The sequence below is a fragment of the Bufo bufo genome, chromosome 6, assembly GCF_905171765.1.
Source record: "Bufo bufo chromosome 6, aBufBuf1.1, whole genome shotgun sequence".
Classification (NCBI taxonomy): Eukaryota; Metazoa; Chordata; class Amphibia; order Anura; family Bufonidae; genus Bufo; species Bufo bufo.
Genome location: NC_053394.1, coordinates 362,688,827 through 362,715,912, shown reverse-complemented (window position 1 = coordinate 362,715,912; position 27,086 = coordinate 362,688,827). Strand labels below are relative to the sequence as shown.

Genomic DNA, 27,086 nt, shown 5'->3' with positions numbered 1-27,086 from the left:
GTTGGACATCGTGCTTCTGACCAGCGACCATTTTTATGCCCAACTAAAGGTTGTGATCAGCTGAGTGTTTTTTTATGAACGCTTCTTTAGCCAATCATTGGCTCATCTAAAAGAGCACTAAAGTAGCAGAAGCATTGCCCCCTGCCCCCTCGCTGTGCAGCTGTGGACATGCTCTTCTTTCTCCACCCAACAGTGGTACAACAGGGGCTCAAAATACGTTCTCCTCCCCCTCCCACCCGACTACAGCCAGTATGTAATGCCACCATGTAATGTTCTCCTTCCACCAGCAGATGGCAGCAAGATAGATAGGACTGGCGGAGGCGAAGAGTGCTAGGCAGGGAAGCGTTCATGTTTCCACATTACACAGCGTGCTGCTATTACCTCTATCCTCCAGCAGGGGGAACGCCGGAAGTAGCGCAGGTTGACGGACGCAACTTTCCTATGAAATGAGGAGGTCAGGCTCTGGTCATGCTGCGCTCCTGTGTGTCTGTACCTGCGGTAGCGGCTGCGATAAGGAGTGTGTGCGGCCGGTCTTATAACCAGGACGTGTATAGTGCAGAGGAGCCGAATACGGAGGAGGCTGCGGCCGTATACGTGCATGTAAGTAGTGACCGATGCTGGCACTAGTATATAGGGGGAGCTCTGCAGGGACCTGGGCATTACATATGCAGGGTGCCGGGGACCAGGGACCTGGGCATAACGTATGCAGGGTGCCGGGGACCAGGGACCTGGGTATAACGTATGCAGGGTGCCGGGGACCTGGGTATAACGTATGCAGGGTGCTGGGGACCTGGGCATAATGTATGCAGGGTGTCGGGGACCAGGGACCTGGGCATAACGTATGCAGGGTGTCGGGGACCAGGGACCTGGGCATAACGTATGCAGGGTGTCGGGGACCAGGGACCTGGGCATAACGTATGCAGGGTGCCAGGCATAACGTAGGCAGGGTGCCGGGGACCTGGGCATAATGTATGCAGGGTGTCGGGGACCAGGGACCTGGGCATAACGTATGCAGGGTGTCGGGGACCAGGGACCTGGGCATAACGTATGCAGGGTGTCGGGGACCAGGGACCTGGGCATAACGTATGCAGGGTGCCGGGCATAACGTAGGCAGGGTGCCGGGGACCTGGGCATAACGTAGGCAGGGTGCCGGGGACCTGGGCATAACGTAGGCAGGGTGCCGGGGACCTGGGCATAACGTAGGCAGGGTGCCGGGGACCTGGGCATAACGTAGGCAGGGTGCCGGGGACCTGGGCATAACGTAGGCAGGGTGCCGGGGACCTGGGCATAACGTAGGCAGGGTGCCGGGGACCTGGGCATAACGTAGGCAGGGTGCCGGGGACCTGGGCATAACGTAGGCAGGGTGCCGGGGACCAGGGACCTGGGCATAACGTAGGCAGGGTGCCGGGGACCTGGGCATAACGTAGGCAGGGTGCCGGCTATAAGGTATCCATCAGCCTAGCAGTTATCACCTATCCAGTGGGTAAGGGAGGATTGCTTCGTGTATTAGAAGATTTTTAAAACTTTCCAGAGTGCAGCGTCTATGACCCCTCGCTGAGCCTTCTGCTCGGACTGTGTCATTTGGTTTTCTAGTATTTATCACTAGGTCCACACAGGATTTTGCAGACATCCCCATACCCTATAGATAAGCCGTGTAGACCTCCTCTGGACTGTCCCCTCTTTCCTCAGTGGCCGTACTGTGAGAAACGCTGCACTTACTGTAATTTCAACAAATACATTGCTCGCTCTGACAACGAGGACGCCATCCGCTCCTGCCTGGTGCAAGAAGCTCACACTTTGATCCAGCTCAGCCAGGTGCGCAGGTGAGAGCTGCTCCGAAGCGGGGACATTTGGGGGTATGAAGGGCGGCAGGGTGTAGCGTTAAATTAATATTTCCATGGCAAATATTTATGGCATGTCCACAGGATATGTCCTAAACGTCCCACATCTATCTCTAGAAGGTGTCCCCCCCCCCCCCATAAATCCACTCTCACCTGGATGCAGTGGCCAAAGGTGGTCGGCACTACAGCACAGCCCGCATGACTGTTTCTCTAGTTCCCACCACCTCAAGCCACCGCATCCAGGCAGGACGAAATTAGAGGAGCCCTCTTCTGAGATGGAAGTACCCTTTTAAAGGGATTGTCTGGAGATACATAAATTCTGAAAGGATCTTTCCTGCTCCCTGCTGGCTCCGGTCCTCTGCGCTGGCTCCCGCGTCTCCATCTTTTGGTCTGGGGTTTATTTTCTTGCTCCCCAGCATGGTCACCTGATCCTCTTCAGTGGTGACATGTCTCCTTTGGACGCATCACCATTGAAGCCAGTGTTTGGCTGAAGAGGATCAGATGACTGTGCCCATGTCAGAGCGGAAGAAAACAAACCGCGGACCAGGACTAGCATGGAAGATCGGAGCGGTGGGGAGCAGGTATGTATCATCCTTTCAGTAGGGTAGGCAGACTGCCAGCACCTATTAGAAATTATGTATTGACCGGACAACCGTTTTAATGAACACCCATCAGCAGGGTCAACCCTGTGAGACCAGGGATGCATCGGCTAGAGGTAGGAGCAATGTAACAGTAGGAGGTACTGTAGTAAAATATCCGCTGTATGCTCAATATGGGTGGGCTGCAATGGATGAAAAACTGTGGTGCTCGCAGGGTTAAGCAGCGCTATAAAATCTAGTAGTAATCCAATGAATGGAGTGTTAGTAAGCATTGTGTTTTTCCTTTCTATATTTTCTGACATACAGAGTACCCTCAGTATTTTTCGGTGGGGGAACACCAAGCCTTGCCAGTCCGTCCACCATAAGTGCTGTTTTGGAGGCGATCGCTAAGTATGCGGACTTACCAGCAGATGCTGAAATCAGCCTGGAGGCAAATCCTACGTCATCCATGAAGAGTAAACTGCAGCAATTCCGGGATGTCGGGGTGAATCGCCTCTCTATTGGGGTCCAGGTAAGTACATTATACGACCATCAGGTAATATTGTAGATCCTATCAAGACACTGTGTGGAAGACGCAGGACTTATCCTGGATGGCTCTTAAAGGGGTTGGCCACTTCCTGGCTACTTTTGACCAATGTGTATGTAAGATGACTATTTGACATTTACTAATATAGTCTTCGTTGATTTTCTGTACCATTTTTCTTTATTGATCTCTCCTCCCTTCCGCTCGCGATTGGACTCTCCTCTTTTTCCCTCCCGCTCGCGATTGGTCTCTCCTCTTTTTCCCTCCCGCTCGCGATTGGTCTCTCTCCTCTTTTTCCTTCCCGCTCGCGATTGGTCTCTCCTCTTTCTCCCTCCCGCTCGCGATTGGTCTCTCCTCCCTTTCCCTCCCGCTCGCGATTGGTCTCTCCTCCCTTTCCCTCCCGCTCGCGATTGGTCTCTCCTCTCTTTTCCTCCCGCTCGCGATTGGCCTTTCTTGTATATAGAATTTTTATTCTGTTCTACTTGTGCTTTGTTTCAAGTCCCTGAATGATCATGACCTCCTGCTCCTTGGAAGGACACATACAGCCTCAGATGCACAGCGCACATTAGAGGAAGCAAGCAAGATCTTTCCTGGTCAAACTTCAGTGGATGTAATGTTTGGTCTTCCAGGTCAAAGCCTGGGATCATGGCGCAGCACATTACACAGGCTCTTGGAACAGTGTGACGACCACGTGTCTCTCTATCAACTCACCTTGGAGAGGGGAACCATGATGTTTAAATGGAAGGAGAAAGCCCAAGTTACCTTTCCTGATCAAGAACTGACTGCTCAGATGTACGATGATGCCAGGTGGATTCTACAACGGGCTGGATTCCAGCAGTATGAAGTGTCAAATTTTGCCAGAAACGTGAGTGTTATATATATATTTTTTGGTTGAAGTTGAACGTCTTTATGAGACCAATATGAATCCAAGCTATCAGTAGGTCAAGTTATTTCTACAGCTTGGTCATAATTGGTGACTACCGTTCCATCCAAAACTGGGCACTGTTCATGCTGGGCCAGTGCGTAAATCTTTTTTTTCACTGTATAGGAAAGCTTAGACTTCCTATAAAGTTGGGCACAGTAAAAAGATTTTATACCATGTACTGTCCTTTTTTTTTTTTTTGGTGGAAGTCAATGGCTGACGTTTGGCACAGTTTTCCTGTACAGTGGCATACATTGGAGGCCTCCATCAGACATGTATAATGAGGAATACTCCTAATGTATCCAAAACCAAGATGTGAACAGAGCCTTAAATCTTACTGCTGCATGGCGTGCACCATAGCTTCCTTAAGGGTATGCCCACACAGTACTAAATTGCTGCGGATTTGTAAGCGGCTGATCCTTAGCGTTTCACAGTACAAGTGGCTGAGACTTTACGATATCTCTCTTCGATACAATCCTAAAATACGTCTGTAGTGTGAATTGACCTGTCTCTACGGACTGAAAATCTAGATGCTTTAAAGCAAGGGGTGCACAACCTGCGGCCCCCAGAGCCATGGTTTGCGGCCCACGTCCTGCTGAGCAGAAACGCATATGATCCTGTGATCAGTTGTGTTTCTGCCCGGAGCGCCGCACAGCGATGGATGACCGCTCCTGCTCTTGTACTGTAGCAGAAGCGGAAAGGGTCCCCAGCTGTTGGTGAGAGCGGGGAAGGCGAGAAGACAGAAGCACTTTATCAGCGCTTCTGCCTTCTCCTCTATGAGCGCTCTGCAGTGTGGACCCGTCGATCACATGATCGCTGGGTGTCTCAGGGGCAGAGGAGCGCAGAGCTGCAGGGTCAGTAGACCCTGATCAGCTCTGCCCTGTACAAAGCACCACTAGCAGGTTGGTTTCCCTGTAACTGGGGCTCCTTTGGATGCTTCAGTTACAGTGGAAATAGTACCAAAAAAAGTCACTTATAATCTCCCAAAGGTCTTTCAGTGACCTCTTGGGGACAAATTATGTGGTAAAAAAAAAATAAGTTAAAAAATTATTTAAAAAAATTTGAAAACTAAATAAAAATATAATAAAATATCAATAAAAGAAAAGAGAAATAAAATATGAAAATAGATAATTATATATATATATAAAAAAAAAAATACAATAAAAAGTTCTAAATAAGAGTGTTCACTGTCCCGCAACAGTCTTTTGATGACTCCTTGGGGGACATATGTGGCAAAAATATATTTAGAAAAATAGAAAATTCAAAAAAATAAATAAAAATACAAATAAAATAAAAAGGAAAAGTGTTCATTGTCCTCCAACAGTGTTTTTATGACTTCTCTTCAACGTACGCTCTGTATGCGCGATTGTACGGGCGTTTACAATCTCGCATACAGACGCTACGCCCCAATGAAGCTCCTGAACTTCTTGGGGCATTGGGCGTTTTACAGCGCGATCGTACGCGCTGTAAAACGCCCAGGTGAAAACCATGCTGATAGGGAAGCATTGGTTTCTCCTTGTTGAGTGTTTTTACAGCGCGTAGGAACGCGCTGTAAAACGCTCAGGTCTGAACCGGCTGTCAGGGTTGCATAGCTTTTGTTGTATTCTAACCACTTTTACTTTTTGTAGGGCGCAGTGAGCAAACACAACCTCTCATACTGGCTTGGAAAACAGTACATTGGTATAGGACCAGGTAAGCCTATAGGGAAACCACAGGAAGTGGCTGGGTGAGGACGGCTTTACTTAAAGGGGTATTCCCATTTTAAGAAGTGATGGCATATTGCTAGAATGATCAATGGGGGCCCAAACTCTGGGACCTCTACCTATCCTGAGAATAAAGGAGCTGCAGTGCCTGGGAGACCCAATAGCTGGTCTAAAAGAAAAATGGAAAACGGATGCAGGACCTTTACCTTCTAAGCAGTGGCAATCCGTCCTGGAGAATACACCTGTATTGTCTATTAGTGAGGCTCAACGTCGATCACAACTGTTCCTGTTGTATAGAGTGTACAGAACGCCCCTAAGGCTACTTCCACACTAGCGTTTTTTACTGGATCCGGCAGGGCTCAGCAAAAACACTTCCATTCTGATAATACAACCGTCTGCATCTGTTATCAACGGATCCGGTTGTATTATCTGTAACATAGCCAAGACAGATTCGTCATGAACTCCATTGAAAGTCAATGGAGGACGGATCAGTTTTCTATTGTGTCAGAGAAAACGGATCTGTCCCCATTGGCTTGCATTGTGGGTCATGACTGATCCGTCTTGCTTCACATCCCATGACGGAAAGAAAAACGCAGCATGCTGCGGTTTGCTTTCCGGTATGAGAACGCAACTAAACTGAATGCATTCTGGAGCACTCCGTTCTGTTCAGTTACGTTTTGTCCCCATTGACAATGAATGGGGACAAAAACTGAGGCGTTTTTGTTTTTTCCTGTATTGAGCCCCTATGACGGATCTCAATACCGGAAAATATTAACGCTAGTGTGAAAGTAGCCTGATGCTCCATAAGGTGGGAATCCGATCATGCCCTCGCTGTACAGAGGCGGAGGCAGGCCTCATCCATATGATATGGTCCTGTATAGAACTGGGTACTTATTGATCTGAGGTGTTTAGCTTGTTGGCTGCCGTGTATAATATTCCAGTTCCTAGGACCCCAGTGATTGGATTCAAACTGACGGTCCGAACCAGCAGGAACTGATGGGGGCTGTAAATCACCTGGTCCGCTTAGAAAGGGGTATTTACTTAAGAAGAGGAGAATTTGGAAAGAGGAGAATTGGATTGTAGGTTCTGGTTTAGCCTCCCAGGATCTGACGAGAACATGGCTGGTGGATAATGAGAATATCTGGCGCAGGTCGGAGAAGTAGGAATGCCCATAGATGATCAGTGGACGTAGTAGATGAGGATGGAGTGGTTAACCTTTGTTAGGAATCGGGTAAAGAAAATGCTAAGGGAGGGAGGACACTGCATGGGGGAGGGGAGGGGGGTTTGAGGGGGTTATCATTTTGTACCATTTAAATATTTTGGACAAGACAAATAAAAAATGATCTGATTTAAAAAAAAATAAAAAAAAATGCTGGTGTAGGTAACTGCATTTGAGTCCATTTCAGAGTATAGGTTATCAATACCTATAAGGTGGAAGACCCCTATAAATTTGTAGTAGAGGTCGCTACAGATGGGGCATGTTTAAAAAAAAAAAAAAAAAAAAAAACATTCTGTAATTCATTAACGTTTTCTGTGAAATCATTTAGGTGCCACAGTTAGCACTGATGGCAGCATCTGAAGGGTTAAATAGCTAGTTGGATGTAGAGGAGTGATTACATCTTTTCACTTCTTTTCTGAATAAAAAAATTGACCCCATCATGTGCGACATTCAGAGAGCGGTTATGGGGTGAGATAACATGAACAGTTAAATAGCATTTATCATGTAGAGAAAGTTAATACAAGGCACTTACTAATGTATTGTGATTGTCCATGTTGCCTCCTTTGCTGGCTGGATTCGTTTTTCCCATCACATTATACACTGCTTGTTTCGATGGTTATGACCACCAATCCAGCAGTGGTGGTCGTTCTTGCACACTATATGAAAAGGCACTGGCCTCTTTGGTAGCCGGGACCGTGGGAGCACACACGGGCTAGTACTTTTTCCAATAGTGTGCAAGCACGACCACCACTGATGGATTACATGTGGTGGTCGTAATGTGATGGAAAAATGAATCGTGCAGGTCGCAAGAAATCCAGCAGTTTTAGATTTCTTGCGACTGGCGATCCCATTCATTGCCATGGGGATCACCACTACTCTGCGACCAGTGTAGCCGTACCCTAAGTGTTTTATTGGTGGAAGTCTGACTGCTGGGAACCCACCAATCACCAAAGCGGAGGTCTGTGTCCCATTCTATTCAAAGTCTATGGGACCGACAGAGTCCAGTCATGCGCCTCATCATAAATTTGGGTAATCTAAGGCAGCCGTGCGCCTGGCGGTTTCCAGGCATACATGTTAGTACATTTGTCAGGGCCGGCTCTGACATGCGCCTTTCCCACCCAACTGTTAGACTTTTTAACACCAGTAGAGATGAGCGAACTTCTGTTTTAAGTTCGGCGTCTAAAGTTCGGCTTCCGGTTAGCGGAGGATCCCGATATGGATTCCGAATTACGTTGTGGTCCGTGGTAGTGGAATCAATAATGGTCATTATTGATTCCGCTACCACGGACCACAACGGAATTCGGAATCCATATCGGGATCCTCCGCTAACCGGAAGCCGAACTTTAGACGCCGAACTTAAAACAGAAGTTCGCTCATCTCTAAACACCAGCCATGCGACAATATTGTTGCATGGCCAGTCAAAAAAGGGGACTTGTGGCTGTTTTTTACTTAATAGTCGCAAGTCCCTTAATAAATGACCCCCAATAAGAAGTGATTTATATTTTTATATTGATGACCATCAATTAAAAAAAAAAAGAAGACAACCGCAGCGCTCATATTGAGCGCGGTTTTCTCTTATCTGTTTACCTGTTCATTATCGGCACTGCAGCAGTGAGCAGTTTAATTACAGCTCAGCCGTTCCATGCAATTCAATGAGGCCGCTCCCTCCTATTCACTTTGCGACAGTGAGCAGTTAAACAATGAAGAGAAGGAAGTGCTTGTACGAGCGCTGCTCTCTCTTCAAACAGCTGATGAGCAGGGGTGCCAGTAGTCGGACCCCCTGCCGATCAGGTATTAATGACCTATCCTGAGGAGAAGTCATCAATATAAAAACAGAAACCTACTGTAATCCATGCAAATTTTCCAAAATAGGAAACTCCAAAGAACATGGATCTTTGAGGTTTGCCCAAAAGATACAAGCTAGTCATGTTTTTATCAAAGGGATATTAAAATTCTATAAAGTAGAAAAACACGATGATACATCTGACTGGTAGTGAATTGGGGGTCTCATTCACCTCTTTATCGTCCCAGGAGCCCACGGAAGGTTTGTCGTCCACAGTAGTCGGGGTAAACGGAGGCAGGCGCGAATTCAGACCCTAGAACCAGAACCGTGGATGCAGGAAGTGATGAGCTATGGACATGGCACTCGGAAAGTGACTGAGCAGAATGACTTTGATATGTGAGTATTCTATTAGAATGTGTGGCTTGTTTTGCACATTGCATCTTCCATTTCTTAGGGTCTGTTCACATGCGGTTTATTTTTTCCCTTATATTTGACAAAGGCATGGGGAGAGCTCCTGGCGTACACGTATCCATAGGCCCACTGCACCCAGCATATGCCAAAAGCGTGTCTGAGAACAGCGTGGGAGTACTGGAGGATTTTTATATTTCATACAATTTATTGACATGGGGCAATGTTTGAAAAAAAAATAAACCCTTTAAGGTTTATTAGAGAAAAGTCTCCAGCCAGTCAGGATGTACGCAGCCAGTGATGTGTATGGCGATTTTCAATCCTCTTGACCTCTCTCTGACGGCAATGACCGGAATTGAAAGGCAGGATATTAAAAATGTTCTATGTATTTTGGTGTCTGAAAACTGTGCCGTCCTCTGATGTCATCTGGCACTTTCTTCTTTCCAGATTATCAGAACTGCTAGTGCTGGGCTTGCGGACAGACATTGGAATATCGCATAAGGTGAGGACAATGCAGAAATTATTGGGGATGGAGTTGGCGTCTGTAAGGGTGGCCATACACCTAAAGCTTCATTCACACGTCCGTGTCTGTGCTAAAAATCTGTGAGAAGGTGGTCAGTAATGCAGCCGTGAAGGATCCGTGTGTTTGTTGTGTCTGTTTTTTTTTGCTGTCCGTGTTCCATCCGTGTTTCACTGACCCTGCACCGGTGAAAAATAATTTTCTAAGCATCTCCTCCTAATGATCTGTAAAATACAGATGCAACACGGATGGCATCCGTGGCTTTCATGGACCCATAGACTATAATGGGCGTGATGGATCTGTGAACACGGACAAAATAGAGCATGTATCCGTGCTAAAAACACTGAAGTGTGAATACACATACTAAAATGAATGGGGACGTGTGCTGTCCGTGCAGAACACTTTACATAGATGTCGCCACCCCATGTACATGCATGCTTGTGTGTTCTGAACAGGGGGATATGGATCTGGTGGCTGCTTATCTCCCCTGAGAGCAAAAGGATCAAGGATGTTGAAATCCAACATGTCTGGTCTTTCCATCGGGTAATGTCAGACACCCCCATACACGTTAGATGGTCAGCGATCCTACCAAAATTGTCTGGTTCAGCAGCAGATGTTCATGTAATGTGTATTGCCACCTTACTTTTACCTTTTTTTTTTTTTATCCTGATCTTTATGGGCCAACGGTCAATGAAAACCGCGGCATCTAAGGGGTAAAACGGCCTGAATCTACGCTTCTGCTGATCTGGGCTGTTAGAGCTGGAACCCGGGTGTCATATGGGACTTGAGCTGAGCTTCTGCTCTCTGCTGCATGGGAGACCTGCGCAGCCCCTATTCTAGGCCGCTGTAAAAAGGCAAGAGCGTCCTAGGATAAAGCCCATTTAATGAGCACTGTAAAAACACGTATAGGCGGTCGTTAAAGAATTAATTATTTGAAAAAACTTCTGACATGTCAGAAGCTTTGATTGGCGGGGGTCCATGTGCTGAGAACCCTGACAATCAGTAAAAGGAAGGCTTAGGGTCCATTCACACGTCTGTAGTGCATTGCGGATCCGCAATACACCCAGCTGGCACCCCCATAGAAATGCCCATTCTTGTCCGCAATTGCAGACAAGAATAGGACATGCTCAAGATGGGAAGATGGGGCCCGCGCTCCGGAAATGTGGATGCGGAGAGCACATAGTGTGCTCTCCGCATCCATTCAGTCCCCATAGAGAATGAATGGGTCCGCACAATTGCGGAACGGGTGCGGACATCACTTGTGAACGTGTGAATGGAGCCTTAGAAGCGCTCGGCTGTCTTTTGTCCCTCTTTGGAGAGACCAGGGAGCTTTCTCTAGCTCCATAAAAAACAGAACCGAGTGCCACTGACCCATCATTTTAGCGATTGGTGGGGGACTCGCGACTCAGACCCTCACTCATGAAAATCTGTGACATGTCACTAGGAGATGTGAAAAGTAGTGTTGTGCATATTTCTGATGAGCATTGGGTAATATCTGCTGATGTTGCCAGGAAGCTACAGCATTGGGTGGGCATGTGTAGAAAGAGGAGATGAATAATGTATTCTCATGCTTGTGGAAAATAAATTCTTAGTCAAAGATTTCCCTGTCTGTACTTCCTATTGCACAGCGCTGGCACACGCTCTGCCATGCGGTCAGCTTACATGGCTTATTTGAAGCATCACAGGAACTGAGGGATCTACAGGAGAATGGACTTCTGGTGCTAGATCACACGTAAGTAAAAAAAATATCACATGCAGAAGATAGAAGAAATCTTTAGTCAGCTTTTTTCTTTTTAAGCCATGCCCACTGAGCTGGTAGCCCGAAATACATCTAGCAGAGCAACTAGAGCAATGACTGTGGAGATCTCTAGATCCATGTGAGGTACAGGGCTGGTTCTAGCTTTGTTAGAAAGAGATTGTCATGTACTATGACGTCTGATTTTCACTTTTTACATCCGTCATGGCGTAACCCCTTTAAAGGGATCTTCCACCCTTGATGACCTGTTAACCTCAATATCAGATCATAGGGGTGCGACACCCTGCACCCCTCACCGATCAGCTGTTTTTGGCAGGAGCTAGAAATAAAGCTGAAGACTCCATCCAGTGTGCATCGGGTACTGTTGCTCAGGATTTGTTTATCGTGTCGCAGGGGTAAAGGTGGAGTGATAGGAGGACGCTTTCCTTCTGTTACACTCCTTAGATGCCATGGTCCTTATTGTCCACCGGCATCTAAGTGGTTAAACGGTGGAATCAGAGTTATTACCGATCCTGGCCTTTACAGTGTGATGTTGGGAGAAAAGGGCTTGTGTCTTCGGTACGTGCTGCTGATCCCCTTATCTTAGGTCCTGCAGTGCAGTGCCCGATCCATTGTACGACAGATACCACCAGCGCCCATTGAATTATAATGTGGACCGTTGGGTTCTGTCATTGTGACAGGAAAAATAGTGCTGCATGCGGTGCAAATCGGACGGAATCTGCGTTGTGGTATCCCACTGCACAGATTCCATTTCTCTCGAGCCCCTGGGGTCCAGGATTATGCTGATTTATAGAAGTGATCCTTGTTTTCTCTCTTCTGTTTAGTGGTCTTCGCTGCACGTGGAGGGGGCTTGCTGTGTTAGACTGTCTTCTGCCGACGCTCTTAAGCCAGTTTCAGGATTCTTGGGCTCAGTCTGAGAACATAAAACCTCATTGGCCACAGACCACTGCGTAGAAATGATGTCCCAGGCTGTATCCCATGTGAATACTGCACATACCTGTAGTCTCTGGTGTAGAGACCCGCTGCCGCCAGTTCTATGGTGGGAATGTGTTTAAAGGGAGTCTCTCCACACGATTTTGCACATTAAACCAGAGCTTGCTGAGAGTAGTGTAACTGCACCTTTATTATGCAAATTAGCTGTTCGGTGCACTGAGGGCAGACACTAACACCTCAGTGCACTCTATCTCCGCCGTTGTACAAAGGAAGTCCCTCCTTTCCTTAGTGGATTGATAGGGCCAGGTGTCTGAATTCTGTTCTTGCCTGGCCCTGTAATCTTTCCCCTGCACCATGGATCACAAAGAACTGTACTGTGCATGTGCTGAGGTTGTGGCGAGGCCAAGGAGGCACTCACTGTGTGCAGCAGCGGAGCTAGGGTGCACCGAACAGCTCATTTGCAGATTGGAGCAAAGTTATTTTTTTTTGGGGGGGGGGGGGGATGCAGGAATGGATTACAACAATATATCAAGGGGAGAAAAACCAAACTGGATCACACATCCACAATGCTATGCTTGGATTTAATTAAACTTGCTTCTCAGCGCAATATTAAAGTGTACAGCCCCCCATACTGAATGCTGTACAAGAGGCATTAGTGTACATTTTGATCAAAAGGCATAAGCCCACTCACCACGCCAAGGTTACCTCTTTGAGTGTGCTGAGAAGCAAGCTTAATTAGATCTAAGCATACAATTGTGGATGTGCGATCCAGTTCTGTTTTTCTCCCCTTGATATATGCATGTTGAATCTTTCTTCTTTACTACTGGTATCAGCACTCCTCCCATTCGGCACAGGTGGTTTTAATTTCGCTTTGTCACCGCACTGTGCTGCGCCTTTTTGTCAGAGTAGGTCCCACTCAATGAGGCAACCTTGGCGTGGTGATTGGGCTTATGCCTTTTGATCAAAAAGTACAATAATGCCTCTTGTACAGCATGCAGTATAGGGGGCTGTACACTTAAATATTTTTTTCTCCCTTTGATATATGGATTACCACAATGAAGGCTTTACCACGCCAGGCATTATGTCTGGTTTAAAGGGGACGTCCCATTAAAGTGGTTGTTCACCCAACCTGGGGCCTTATGGTCCAGCGGCTCCCCCTCCCCTCCATGACTCAGTGACATAACGCATGGGGGTTACGTCACTGCTGTGGCCAGTCACTGGCTGCAGCAGCCACGTGACCGCTTCAACCCAGATGTTGATGCAGGGAGATTGGTGATCTGCAGCGACGGGGATCTGATGACTCCCTCTGCAGGTCTGGGAACGCAGAGGGTCTGTCTGAAAGTCTGCTGGGGATAAGGAACCCCTTTAAGACAACTTATCCTTTCTCCACAAGATAGGGGATAAATGTCTGATCGGCATGTCCAACCTCTGGAGCTCCGCTGATCAGGAGAATGAGGGCCTGTGCTCCCTGTTTGAATGGAGCGGTAGACACTCATGCACACTGCTGCTCCATTCAGCTCGGAGATGGTGGATGGCTATCTCTGGTAGACCCATTTAGCTGGATGAAGCAGCAGGGTGCATGCAGGACCACCGCGCCGCATTATTCACACTGGCATAGGCCCCCATTCTCATCAGTTGGATCCTTGCTGATCAGACACCCATCCTGTAGAAGAGTTTGCAGTGGGAGAACACCTTCAATATGGAAAAATCGAGCAGGCAGATTCCCTTCATCTTGTTGTACACTGTTTTATATAACTTTATACATTTATTTAATATGAATAAAGCATTTTCTAGATTTGTGTGATTTTTATATGTTTTTTTTTAATTATTCGACATGGAGCCTATTGTACATTTATAAATACATTGATTTTCTAGAGTTTAATGGCAGACTGTAAATCCAACATGTTCCTTCCCTGGTATATACAGAGGAGTCTGTTCATACCGTCTCATTGTTAAGTCTCTAGTTCCAAAATACACTGTTGTGATGACCTCAGTGACAAGATGGTTATTGGTTCATTCGTGAAGATGTCCAGGAAGGATCTGTGTTTGGTCCTTGTGTCCGTTTCTGTCCTCTGTGTTCCATCCTTTCTCCATGTACAATGCTCAGCTGAAAATTAATTTCCAGAGAATTTGCGTCCGTGTTTTTTTTCTTTTTTTTTTCTCATGGACCCATAGACTATAATTGGCGTGAACATACACAAAAATTGGGCATGCTTCGGTGAAGAAACCACAACCCCACGGACTGTGGTAAATCATCGATGTGTGAATACACACATTAAAATCAATGGAAGGGATATGAAAACCAAGTCCACCAGTTATTTGTCAGACATTTGGAATATGAGGGCAGTGACCTGACTGGGTGTCTTGGGAAACTACTCCATCACCAGCGCTGATACCTGTCCAGCAATACTGTGCCTCATTAAAGGAGTCATCCCGCCTTTTCTAAGTGATGGCCAGTCCACAAGACAGGCCCTCAATAGATTATGGTCGGGATCTACTAAAATACAGCAAATGATGAGGTAAAATTTGCAATCTTGCAAAATTTGGCAAGTGATATGAAAGGTGTGCGTGGTGCTCAAAGAGACCTACAAGGCAAGTGTCCGGCTCCCAGCTAGTATCATGCACGCATCCGATCAACCATCTGGTGCCCGGCACCTTGCTGATCCAAGCACTGCCGTTCCAGTGCTGTCCTCCACATCTTTCTTCGGTCTCAACACATGGGAAATAGCTGAAGATGCCCATTCCACCACACCCTGGCTGAGGCAGGTCAACGCAGCATTAGAACAGCGAGGCCGGGGGATCGGAGAGGTCATGATTTATTTTTTCTTTTTAACCTATTCTGCCCCATTTGGAAACCCCTTTTGTGTGGTATTTTACACTTAAAAACACTGTCCAGATATGATTCTACAAGCTTTTTTTGTGGCGTTTGTCTTCACGTTTGGACTTGTGTTTGTTTGTTTTTTTGCATTTTTGAGGGGATTTGCAGTTTTTAGTGTGCTTATTTTGCTGTTTTTTTTTTTTTTAAATAAAATAAAAAATCAGCTCCAGATGTTGCAAGGTGGTCTATAGGAAATATTTAAGCACAGGATAAAAAGGATTTTTTTTTTTTTCTAGTGTTCTTTTTTGACCCTTGTGGTGAATTATTCTGGGTCAAGGCCTTTTTCTATTTTCTTAATCACTTCAAGACTGGGCCATTTACTTATTTTCCTCACCTTTTTTATTTTTTTTAAAGGGAACCTGTCACCGGGATTTTGTGTATAGAGCTGAGGACATGAGTTGCTAGATGGCATCTAGCACATCCGCAATACCCAGTCCCCATAGCTCTGTGTGCTTTTATTGTGTAAAAAAAAATTTTTTTTATACATATGCAAATTAACCTGAGATGAGTCAGGGACAGGACTCATCTCAGGTTAATTTGCATATGTATCAAATGGGTCATATTAATTAGCACCATTTTTGAAGAGAGATATATATATATATATATATATATATATATATATATATATATATATATATACTTAATTTTCCCTTTTTTGTTTTTCCTTTAGTTTTTATACTTGGGAAAAATATTTCAGATATATAATTGCCACTTCCTGATCAGTATACACAGCGCCAAATTGAGAACTTTATACACAGCGGAGATAAGCATGCACCAGAAGTGGTTTATAGTTGACGGGCGGCCCAGAACTGGTTCAGCATGCTCGGGGTCTGATGTTTTTGTCCCATTGTGTGTTGGCATTTTATTACTGGCACATTTTGCACTTACGTATTTTCCCTGTACTGCTCTAGAGAAGAAGTGACATTATGGAGGGCACATACTTTCCTACAAAAAAAAAAATATTTGGGAGGCATACAAAAAAAATTGCTATGAAAGCATGCCAGGTGGTAAAAGACTATGGGGGTAATTTATCAAACTGGTGTAAAGTAAAACTGGCTTAGTTGCCTATAGCAACCATTTAGATTCCTCCTTTCATTTTCCAAATGAGCTGTCCAAAATGAAAGGTGGAATCTGATTGGTTGCTATGGGTAACTAAGCAAGTTCTACTTTACACCAGTTTGATAAATGACCCCCTATATGGGCAAAAAACGCACTACACAAAACTGTGTGGAGGCCCCTGTGGTGACTGGGCATGCTGAGGTTTCCTGGAGATGTCAGTGCCTCAACCAAATCTCACTTTGGTCAGCTTACCTCTAAGTCCATGCCTCGTGCACACGACCGTGTTGCGCATCTGTGTCCGATCTGCATTTTTTTTTTTCAGATTGCACATAGATCCATTCATTTCTATGGGTCTGCCAAAAACCAGACCGCACTGATGTAATCCGTAGGCTCTGTGCGAATCTGTCTGTCCATGCCCCAAATCGTAAAACACGTCTTATTCTGGTCCGAACTGTAGATGAGAAGAGCCATTTCTATTACCCTAAGTTCACACCTGAGCGTTTTACAGTGCGTTCCTACACGCTGTAAAACGCACAACAAGGAGAAACCAATGCTTCCCTATGGGAATGGTTCTCACCTGGGCGTTTTACAGCGTGTACGATTGCGCTGTAAAACGCCCGATGCTCAAACAAGTACTTGAGCTTCTTTGGGGCGTTTTGTCGCGCGTTGCCGTACATAGACTTTCGGGAACGCGCGACAATGGGCTCCGTCACATGACACAAAAATTTTGAGGATTTTTTGGTGTCGAATTACTCGATTCAATCAAGTAATCGTTTCAGCCCTAGTCGTATATAACGGACCGAACTGTAGTCAACGGGTCCACACCAGCGGAGTGCACACGGCGAGTGCTTATGTTTTGCGTACCCGCAATTTGTGGTCCGCAACACGGGCACTACAGCCCCACGAAGGTGTGCATGATGCCTTGGGAGAGGGAAAAGATGCAGAAAGCACAAGAAAGGTGTCTGTATTTTGTGGATTTGTATTATGTAGTAAATTTTTAAAATGTAAGAGCTCATGCACACAGGTGTATTTTCTTTTCGTGCCCGTTCCGTTTTTTTGCGGACCGTTTGCGGAACCATTCATTCAAAAACCGGAAGTTACTCCATGTGCATTCTGTTTTGTTCTGCAAAAAACCAGAACATGTCCTATTATTGTCCGCATTACGGAGAAGGGTAGGACTGTTCTATTAGAGGACAGCGGTTCAGTTCCGCAAATTACGGAATGCACACGGACGTCATCCATTTTTTGTGGACCGCAAAATACATACGGTCGTGTGCATGGGCCCTAAGCTACGAATTGTGTAGAAAAGTGCATCACCCTTTGTGAGGGGCCACTCCATCAAGCCAGGGACATATGTACAGTTTTCGTAATTTTAAATAAAGACATGCACTTGCACACCCTTGCAAATAATTCAGCAAAATGAACGATGGAAACATACAAGTCGCCTGAACACAGTGAGTACACTACCCGGAGTGCGCGCGCCTCTGTTCCTTCTTATAGAGGCGCCTCTAGGGGGCGCGCACGCAACATGACGTGAGCTGGACTCGGCAGTAAGAACGGCCAGGAGCGTCACGCGTGCTCGCACTGGCTTATGGGGCTTGTAGTTCGGGGAGGGGATAACTCTACGGCTCACTTGTGTACCGTTACCATAGCTACCGTTCTCCAGGACATCATGGCGAACAAGGCTGGGAAAAGAGAGTCTCGTACCAGGACTCCGGGTAATCTAAGATATATCTGACAACTAGGGGAGGTCATGTACATACTCCTGACAAACCCATAGGATGTGTGCAATGTCCCCTGACTGATCGGGGGCTGGGCACTGACCACATCATCCCTGGTGTGCAGTTATAAAAGGGTCTGACCCCCATTGTGTGGTTACTGGTGGTGGTAGGAGAGGGTCTGGTCCACCTTACTTTTAGTAGAATTAAAAGTTTTATTAATTGAGGTTCTGAATTAAATGGTCAAAGGGGGCTTCCAGGACGCCCGCTGGGGCTCGGCGATCACCTCTACTCCATGTGATCTCTGCAGCCAATCACCAGCCTCAGTAGTCATGTCAGGTAGTCGATATGTTATCAGAGTAGTCATCCCGTGCTACCTGACGTGACCACAGAGGCCAGTGATTGGCTGCAGCAATCACATGGAGTAGTCAGTGACGTGATTGCTGCGGACTGGCAGATGGGGTCCTGGAAACGCCCTTAAAAAAACTGGGGGAATACGATTTAGCATTGCCCCAATTATATATATATATATATATATATATATATATATATATATAAAATATGAGTACCGCGGCACTTCCATAAAGTGAAATGTGCTTTATTCACCAATAAGGGGCGATGTTTCGGTTCACTCCATGGAACCTTTTTCAAGCAGTGATCGTTCCATGGAGTGAACCGAAACGTCGCCCCTTATTGGTGAATAAAGCACATGTCGCTTTATGGAAGTGCCGCAGTACTCATATTTTTAATGGATGTTTAGGCGGTAGGACCAGTGCCTCAGCCGCTGGCACTCCATCTTGTACGTTTGGTTGGTGGTGCTGCCCAGGAGTGTTATATATATATATATATATATACAGGTCCTTCTAAAAAAATTAGCATATTGTGATAAAGTTCATTATTTTCTGTAATGTACTGATAAACATTAGACTTTCATATATTTTAGATTCATTACACACAACTGAAGTAGTTCAAGCCTTTTCTTGTTTTAATATTGATGATTTTGGCATACAGCTCATGAAAACCCAAAATTCCTATCTCAAAAAATTAGCATATTTCATCCGACCAATAAAAGAAAAGGGTTTTCAATACAAAAAAAGTCAACCTTCAAATAATTAAGTTCAGTTATGCACTCAATACTTGGTCGGGAATCCTTTTGCAGAAATGACTGCTTCAATGCGGCGTGGCATGGAGGCAATCAGCCTGTGGCACTGCTGAGGTGTTATGGAGGCCCAGGATGCTTCGATAGCGGCCTTAAGCTCATCCAGAGTGTTGGGTCTTGCGTCTCTCAACTTTCTCTTCCCAATATCCCACAGATTCTCTATGGGGTTCAGGTCAGGAGAGTTGGCAGGCCAATTGAGCACAGTAATACCATGGTCAGTAAACCATTTACCAGTGGTTTTGGCACTGTGAGCAGGTGCCAGGTCGTGCTGAAAAATGAAATCTTCATCTCCATAAAGCTTTTCAGCAGATGGAAGCATGAAGTGCTCCAAAATCTCCTGATAGCTAGCTGCATTGACCCTGCCCTTGATAAAACACAGTGGACCAACACCAGCAGCTGACATGGCACCCCAGACCATCACTGACTGTGGGTACTTGACACTGGACTTCAGGCATTTTGGCATTTCCTTCTCCCCAGTCTTCCTCCAGACTCTGGCACCTTGATTTCCGAATGACATGCAAAATTTGCTTTCATCCGAAAAAAGTACTTTGGACCACTGAGCAACAGTCCAGTGCTGCTTCTCTGTAGCCGCTGTTTCTGGTTCAAAAGTGGCTTGACCTGGGGAATGCGGCACCTGTAGCCCATTTCCTGCACACGCCTGTACACGGTGGCTCTGGATGTTTCTACTCCAGACTCAGTCCACTGCTTCCGCAGGTCCCCCAAGGTCTGGAATCGGTCCTTCTCCACAATCTTCCTCAGGGTCCGGTCACCTCTTCTCGTTGTGCAGCGTTTTCTGACACACTTTTTCCTTCCCACAGACTTCCCACTGAGGTGCCTTGATACAGCACTCTGGGAACAGCCTATTCGTTCAGAAATTTCTTTCTGTGTCTTACCCTCTTGCTTGAGGGTGTCAATGATGGCCTTCTGGACAGCAGTCAGGTCGGCAGTCTTACCCATGATTGCGGTTTTGAGTAATGAACCAGGCTGGGAGTTTTTAAAAGCCTCAGGAATCTTTTGCAGGTGTTTAGAGTTAATTAGTTGATTCAGATGATTAGGTTAATAGCTCGTTTAGAGAACCTTTTGATGATATGCTAATTTTTTGAGATAGGAATTTTGGGTTTTCATGAGCTGTATGCCAAAATCATTAATATTAAAACAAGAAAAGGCTTGAACTACTTCAGTTGTGTGTAATGAATCTAAAATATATGAAAGTCTAATGTTTATCAGTACATTACAGAAAATAATGAACTTTATAACAATATGCTAATTTTTTGAGAAGGACCTGTGTATATATATATATATATATATATATATTTATATATACACACACAGATTCACTGAGAAAAACCTACCACTCCCAGATAGAAATGTCAGAAACTCCGCATGCAGTTATGTCTCAGGCAGATGATTACAGGTGCGGTCTGATTAGACCCCGGGTCTTGCCACAAGAGGGCGTAAAAGTGCTTCCCCTGCTGCCCTATGTAAAGGCTCTCAGAGGCTACTTTTGGGTAGTGTAACTTGTTGACTGCTAGACATGCTTCTGCATTTTTCTCAGACATTTTGCCCAGTTGACAGACTCGGAGACAGGACCGAGAGAAGCAGGACGGTTGTTTTGAGGAATTGCCCTCCATCCAGGCGGATCTGACCTAGCTGTTAGAAAGTGTAGGGAGCAGTGGTTACATGAGGGCACGCACTGCTGACAGGTTCTGGACGGCCCAGACAGACACCAGTAGAGAGGATTGTGTGATCCACGATCCACCAACAAGAACAAGCGGCTCCCATAGTTTCATTGTCCACCATCCAGACCCCTTCATTACACATTTCTGTCTCTGCCCAGACCAGTAGCTTAGCAGAAGGAAATTTGGCGTCACAGCACCAATTACTTATCCTGTCATTGACAGCCAGCCTTCATCACCTACATTCACATTGGGGTAGTGAACATGAAACCTGGAATTCTATAGACTGGATCCATATAATTTTTAGTGATAAATCCAGGTTCTGTCTGGGATCTGACTATGGTTGGTTCGAGTATGGAGGTCTCGTGGTGAGCACTTCAGTCCTGGCTTTGCTGTGGAACAACACACTGCCTCAATGCTGGTGTGATCGGGGAGCGGTCACATATGACAGTCGGACACCCCTAGTAGTGACACAAGGGACACTAACAGCTCAGTGATATGTACAGGACAACCTGCGACCACGTGTGTCCCTCTCATGGAAGGGCTTCCAACTGGCATTTCTCCGCAGGATAATGCTCGCCTGCACACAGCAAGGGTTTCCCAGGAATGTCTCCTCCAGATTACAACACTTCCTTGGTCGATGGGTAACCAGATTTATCACCAATTGAGCATTTATGGGACTGACTGTGACACCAGCTTCAGCAACCTACGAGTGTGCAGGATCTACAGGCCCAGCTGTAACATCTGTGGGCAAATGTGCCCCAGGATACCCAGAACTTGTATGCCTCCATGTCCCACCGTATCTCATCTTGTATCCAGAATAGAGCCTGTATCTCATCTTGTATCCAGGCTAGAGGCTGTATCTCATCCTGTATCCAGGCTAGAGACCGTATCTCATCCTGTATCCAGGCTGGAGGCCGTATCTCATCCTGTATCCAGGCTAGAGGCCATATCTCATCCTGTATCCAGGCTAGAGGCCGTATCTCATCCTGTATCCAGGCTAGACGCCGTATCTCATCCTGTATCCAGGCTAGAAGCCGTATCTCATCCTGTATCCAGGCTAGAAGCCGTATCTCATCCTGTATCCAGGCTAGAGGCCGTATCTTATCCTGTATCCAGGCTAGAGTCCGTATCTCATCCTGTATCCAGGCTAGAGTCCATATCTCATCCTGTATCCAGACTGGAGTCCGTATCTCATCCTGTATCCAGGCTAGAGTCCGTATCTCATCCTGTATCCAGGCTAGAAGCCGTATCTCATCCTGTATCCAGGCTAGAGGCTGTATCTCATCCTGTATCCAGGCTAGAGGCCGTATTTCATCCTGTATCCAGGCTAGAGGCCGTATTTCATCCTGTATCCAGGCTAGAGGCCGTATCTTATCCTGTATCCAGGCTAGAGTCCGTATCTCATCCTGTATCCAGGCTAGAGTCCATATCTCATCCTGTATCCAGACTAGAGTCCGTATCTCATCCTGTATCCAGGCTAGAGTCTGTATCTCATCCTGTATCCAGGCTAGAAGCCGTATCTCATCCTGTATCCAGGCTAGAGGCTGTATCTCATCTTGTATCCAGGCTAGAGCCCGTATTTCATCCTGTACCCAGGCTAGAGGCCGTATCTCATCCTGTATCCATGCTAGAGCCAGTATCTCATCCTGTATCCAGGCTAGAGGCCGTATCTCATCCTGTATCCATGCTAGAGCCAGTATCTCATCCTGTATCCAGGCTAGAGGCCGTATCTCATCCTGTATCCATGCTAGAGCCAGTATCTCATCCTGTATCCAGGCTAGAAGCCGTATCTCATCCTGTATCCAGGCTAGAGGCCGTATTTCATCCTGTATCCAGGCTAGATGCCGTATGTCATCCTGTATCCAGGCTAGAGGCCGTATCTCATCTTGTATTCAGGCTAGAGGCCAGATCTCATCTTGCCTCAAGGCTAGAGCCCGTATCTCATCCTGTATCCATGCTAGAGCCAGTATCTCATCCTGTATCCAGGCTAGAGGCCGTATCTCATCCTGTATCCATGCTAGAGCCAGTATCTCATCCTGTATCCAGGCTAGAGGCCGTATCTCATCCTGTATCCATGCTAGAGCCAGTATCTCATCCTGTATCCAGGCTAGAAGCCGTATCTCATCCTGTATCCAGGCTAGAGCCCGTATTTCATCCTGTATCCAGGCTAGATGCCGTATGTCATCCTGTATCCAGGCTAGAGGCCGTATCTCATCTTGTATTCAGGCTAGAGGCCAGATCTCATCTTGCCTCAAGGCTAGAGCCCGTATCTCATCCTGTATCCAGGCCAGAGGTCGTATCTCATCCTGTATCCAGGCTAGAGGCCTTATCTCATCCTGTATCCAGGCTAGAGGCCGTATCTCATCCTGTATCCAGGCTAAAGTCCATATGTCATCTTGTATCCAGGCTAGAGTCTGTATCTCATCTTGTATCTAGACTAGAGCCCGTATCTCATCCTGTACCCAGGCTAGAGCCCGTATTTCATCCTGTATCCAGGCTAGAGGCCTTATCTCATCCTGTATCCAGGCTAGAGGCCGTATCTCATCCTGTATCCAGGCTAGAGGCCGTATTTCATCCTGTATCCAGGCTAGAGGCCTTATCTCATCCTGCATCCAGGCTAGAGGCCGTATCTCATCCTGTATCCAGGCTAAAGGCCGTATCTCATCCTGTATCCAGGCTAGAGGCCGTATCTCATCCTGTATCCAGGTTAGAGGCCGTATCTCATCCTGTATCCAGGCTAGAGGCCGTATCTCATCCTGTATCCAGGCTAAAGTCCGTATCTCATCCTGTATCCAGGCTAAAGTCCGTATGTCATCTTGTATCCAGGCTAGAGTCCGTATCTCATCTTGTATCTAGACTAGAGGCCGTATCTCATCTTGTACCCAGGCTAGAGCCCGTATTTCATCCTGTATCCAGGCTAGAGGCCTTATCTCATCCTGTATCCAGGTTAGAGGCCATATCTCATCCTGTATCCAGGCTAGAGGCCGTATTTCATCCTGTATCCAGGCTAGAGGCCTTATCTCATCCTGTATCCAGGCTAGAGGCCGTATCTCATCCTGTATCCAGGCTAAAGGCCGTATCTCATCCTGTATCCAGGCTAGAGGCCGTATCTCATCCTGTATCCAGGCTAGAGGCCGTATCTCATCTTGTATCCAGGTTAGAGGCCGTATCTCATCCTGTATCCAGGCTAGAGGCCGTATCTCATCCTGTATCCAGGCTAAAGTCCGTATGTCATCTTGTATCTAGACTAGAGGCCGTATCTCATCCTGTATCCAGGCTGGAGGCGTCCAACAGGGTCCTAGAGCCTCCTTTCAGTTGTCCACTTTTTCCCAATAAACTTCTCCTTTCACTCTAATATTGCAATCACTTCCATATATCATCATTACATTCACACATATCAAGTGTCATTCCATCACAATGACTCCTTCCTGGTGCAGTAGTTTCAATAAGTGTGTGTGTGTGTATATATATATATATATATATATATATAATGACAATAATGACAAATTATTACCTCCATATACCAGGCTGGTGCCATCAGAGAGAGAGAGAGGCTTCTTCTGCAGATTTCTCCAGCCAGACTTCGCTGACTGCTCACTTTTTACCACATATCCCCTTATGACTGCTACGGGGGTCCTACATCCTTCACACCCCCACTATGTACTGGATGGAGCTGGTAACTGCAGCACTGCTCCCATTCTCTTCAGTAGCTCCGTCCACCACCCAGGGGATGGACCTGTCTAGTTCCAGCGCCTACTTCCACCACACGTGGTACTGCAGAATGGCTGTTCGTTGGGGTGTCAGATATTGATGGCCTGTCCTGAGGATATATAAGTACTCTAAAACCCCTTTAAGGGGAACCTTGTAGAAATGTCTCCAGTTCTTATTACTCTTTTATGCAGACCGATGTTTTACGTTGCAGAGAAGAAGAAGTTGAAAGGGTTTGAGCAGTCGACCTCGCCTGTGCCAGAACAGACCGAGCCAGACATCAGCGCTGGTCTTAAAGATGATGAAATCCAAGCACTGGCTATCAGACTGGAGGACCTGGAGAAGGTAAAGTTCTGTTCTGGGCACATGAGCTCACGCTCACAAATGGCATAACTGTTTGGACTCAAGGATTCATTTCCATTCGTGAATTAGGCTACTTTCACACTAGCGTTCGGAGCGGATCCGTCTGATGGGGCCACAAAAGATGGGGCCACACTCTGTGTGCTGTCCGCATCTGTTGCTCCGTTCCGTAGCCCGCTAAAAAAATATAACATGTCCTATTATTGTCCGCGCTTTGCGGACAAGAATAGGCATTTATATTAAAGGCTGGCCGTGCCGTTCCGCAAATTGCGGAACGCGCACGGACGCCATCCGTGCTTTGCAGATCCATGATTTGCGGACCGCAAAACACACCACGGTCGTGTGCATGTGGCCTAAATCAGATCTCCCTGGTAAACAACATGGGACTAAGTCAGACTAAGTCAGACTAGGTGGGGGGGGGGGGGAGCCCCAGATCATAGTCCCTGGGTGGGTTGGGGCCAGCCATAGCCGTTCAATTTCAGTCCAGCGGTTATACAAATGAAGCGTAGACCAAGAGGCTATATGCTCAAATGGGTTGCTAGATAATATAAAGTAATACTAGGAAGTGCGGCCTCCATTGGAGATGGGCGTTTCCCTCCCGCATCCTTTCCCACATAAGCATTTTTAACAATAGTAATTCAGCAGTTACTTCCTATGACGGAGTCCATAAGCTGAGACCCTACGGAAAGGAGTCCTCGTGACAGTGATCTGAGGTTCTACTTTATACTGCCCTCAGTACGGTCAGCATAAAGTTGATGACAGGTTCCCTTTAAGGATTATAGACCCTCTGCAGCTGGGAAATGGTTCCCCAATTTCTGTTACCCATAAGCATTTTTTTTCCAACTTAGGTTTTATATTTTCCAAGCACGTATAATATACAGCGAGTTGAATGGTCCCAAACAGGTGGGCCCATGGACAGTTACTAATGCCCACCCTTAGGCATTAGTGGGGTCCATCTCATGTGTTTCTATATAATGTCCACGGTATATCTGCCTGGCCCTGTCTCGTTGTAAGTTTCGGTGTAACAATGGTGCCTTTTAGGTCTTTGTAAAGAGTCTTGAGCCTTGGGACTCCAATCTGGATACTTTTTTGTGGGGGTTACGGGGATCCTGTCCTCCCTTTTGGGGCCACTAAACCACCAGTGTGCCGTTATGAAGAGTTTAGCCAAACCTGCCCATTGGAAGCCTGCCCATCTCCACAAAACAAAGGGCTAATGCCTGTTTTGTGTCCCGCGCATTGCAGATCTGCAAAACACGGATACCAGCCATGTGCATTCCGTATTTTGCGGAACAGAATGGCTGGCCCCTAATAGAACAGTCCTATCCTTGTCCGTAAAACAGAGGCCACGGAACGGACACACGGATGCAGAGATCACACGGTGTGCCGTCCGCATCTTTTGCAGCCCCATTGAAGTGAATAGTTCCGCAAAAAATGCGGATCAGAGGAGGTCCAAAAATACGTTGTGCCTGAGCCCTTACCGGGAGAAGAGTCCGGGACACTTCTCTAGCTGTATCAGGCGTATGCGTACTGCGCCAATGAAGCCGAGGACCGTACACCTCTCTTCAGTGCACATGCACAGTGAGGCGTGGTGTATCGTTCTCGGCTTCGTCGGCACAGTGCACATACACCCGATGCCGCTGGAGAAGAGTCCCAGCTCTTCTTCCTGTGAGTTTGTATTTCATTTGCTTAATTTTCTGGGGATTGTTGAGTTTGCTATGGGTAGGTCTGCGACCCTGAACCCTGGCTGCTTACCCCCATACGGGGGCTTTACTGGCCCCAGAACTGGTGACAGGTTCCCTTTAAAGGTAAAGAGCAGGAAGATTCCTGACACCCCGCACCCCAATGTAGCCAGAGCCTACAATCAACTGCATGTCTGAAATCTTTGCCAGCATCTAACTGGGGTAGATGTCAGGTTCTGGCACAAAAATTGACAAACGTGCGCCTATTATTAACTTTGGCGCGTCTCATGCCAGCGCAATGTAAATAAATCCTGGCATTAGAAAAGCTAGTCTTGATATATTCCACAATAGTCTTTCCATTTATGAACCACTCCTGGCTTTGGCCTCAAAAGATGCATTCAAAACTGAACCTGGCTAAGGCCTCCTGCACACGAACGTGTGTGCTCCGTGGCCGTATTGCGGACCGCATTTGCAGATCCGCAATACACGGTTCCGTGTGCCTTCCGCATCACGGATGCGGACCCATTCACTTCAATGGGTCCGGAAATCCGGAGACGCGGAATGGTGTGGAACCGAAGCATGGAACTGAACCCTATAGAAGCACTATGGAGTGCTTCCGTGGTGTTTCGTCCCGTACTT

The 27,086-nt window shown here is 46.7% G+C and overlaps 2 protein-coding genes across 3 annotated transcripts in view; both read left to right on the top strand.

Moving 5' to 3' along the window:
• Positions 1 to 414: 414 nt before the first annotated feature.
• On the top strand, positions 415 to 13,051 carry RSAD1 (radical S-adenosyl methionine domain containing 1). Of its 2 annotated transcripts, none has more exons than XM_040435739.1 (9): positions 415 to 600; positions 1,690 to 1,823; positions 2,747 to 2,951; positions 3,463 to 3,828; positions 5,514 to 5,577; positions 8,839 to 8,986; positions 9,446 to 9,500; positions 11,147 to 11,250; positions 12,099 to 13,051. In XM_040435739.1, exons 1-9 carry the CDS (start codon positions 469 to 471, stop codon positions 12,226 to 12,228), a joined length of 1,338 nt encoding a protein of 445 aa, XP_040291673.1. In that variant the 5' UTR covers positions 415 to 468; the 3' UTR covers positions 12,229 to 13,051. The 2 variants fall into 2 exon arrangements, with proteins under 2 accessions (XP_040291673.1, XP_040291674.1); XM_040435740.1 differs by having other exon boundaries at positions 438 to 546.
• A 4,685-nt stretch (positions 13,052 to 17,736) lies between these two features.
• Positions 17,737 to 27,086, top strand: part of LOC121003826 (MYCBP associated protein) — a 72,792-nt gene continuing 63,442 nt past the window's right edge. The window contains exons 1-2 of the mRNA XM_040435738.1: positions 17,737 to 17,862; positions 24,623 to 24,753. Coding sequence (XP_040291672.1) covers positions 17,817 to 17,862; positions 24,623 to 24,753 — 177 coding nt within the window. The 5' untranslated portion in view covers positions 17,737 to 17,816. The remainder of the gene's footprint in view (positions 17,863 to 24,622; positions 24,754 to 27,086) is intronic.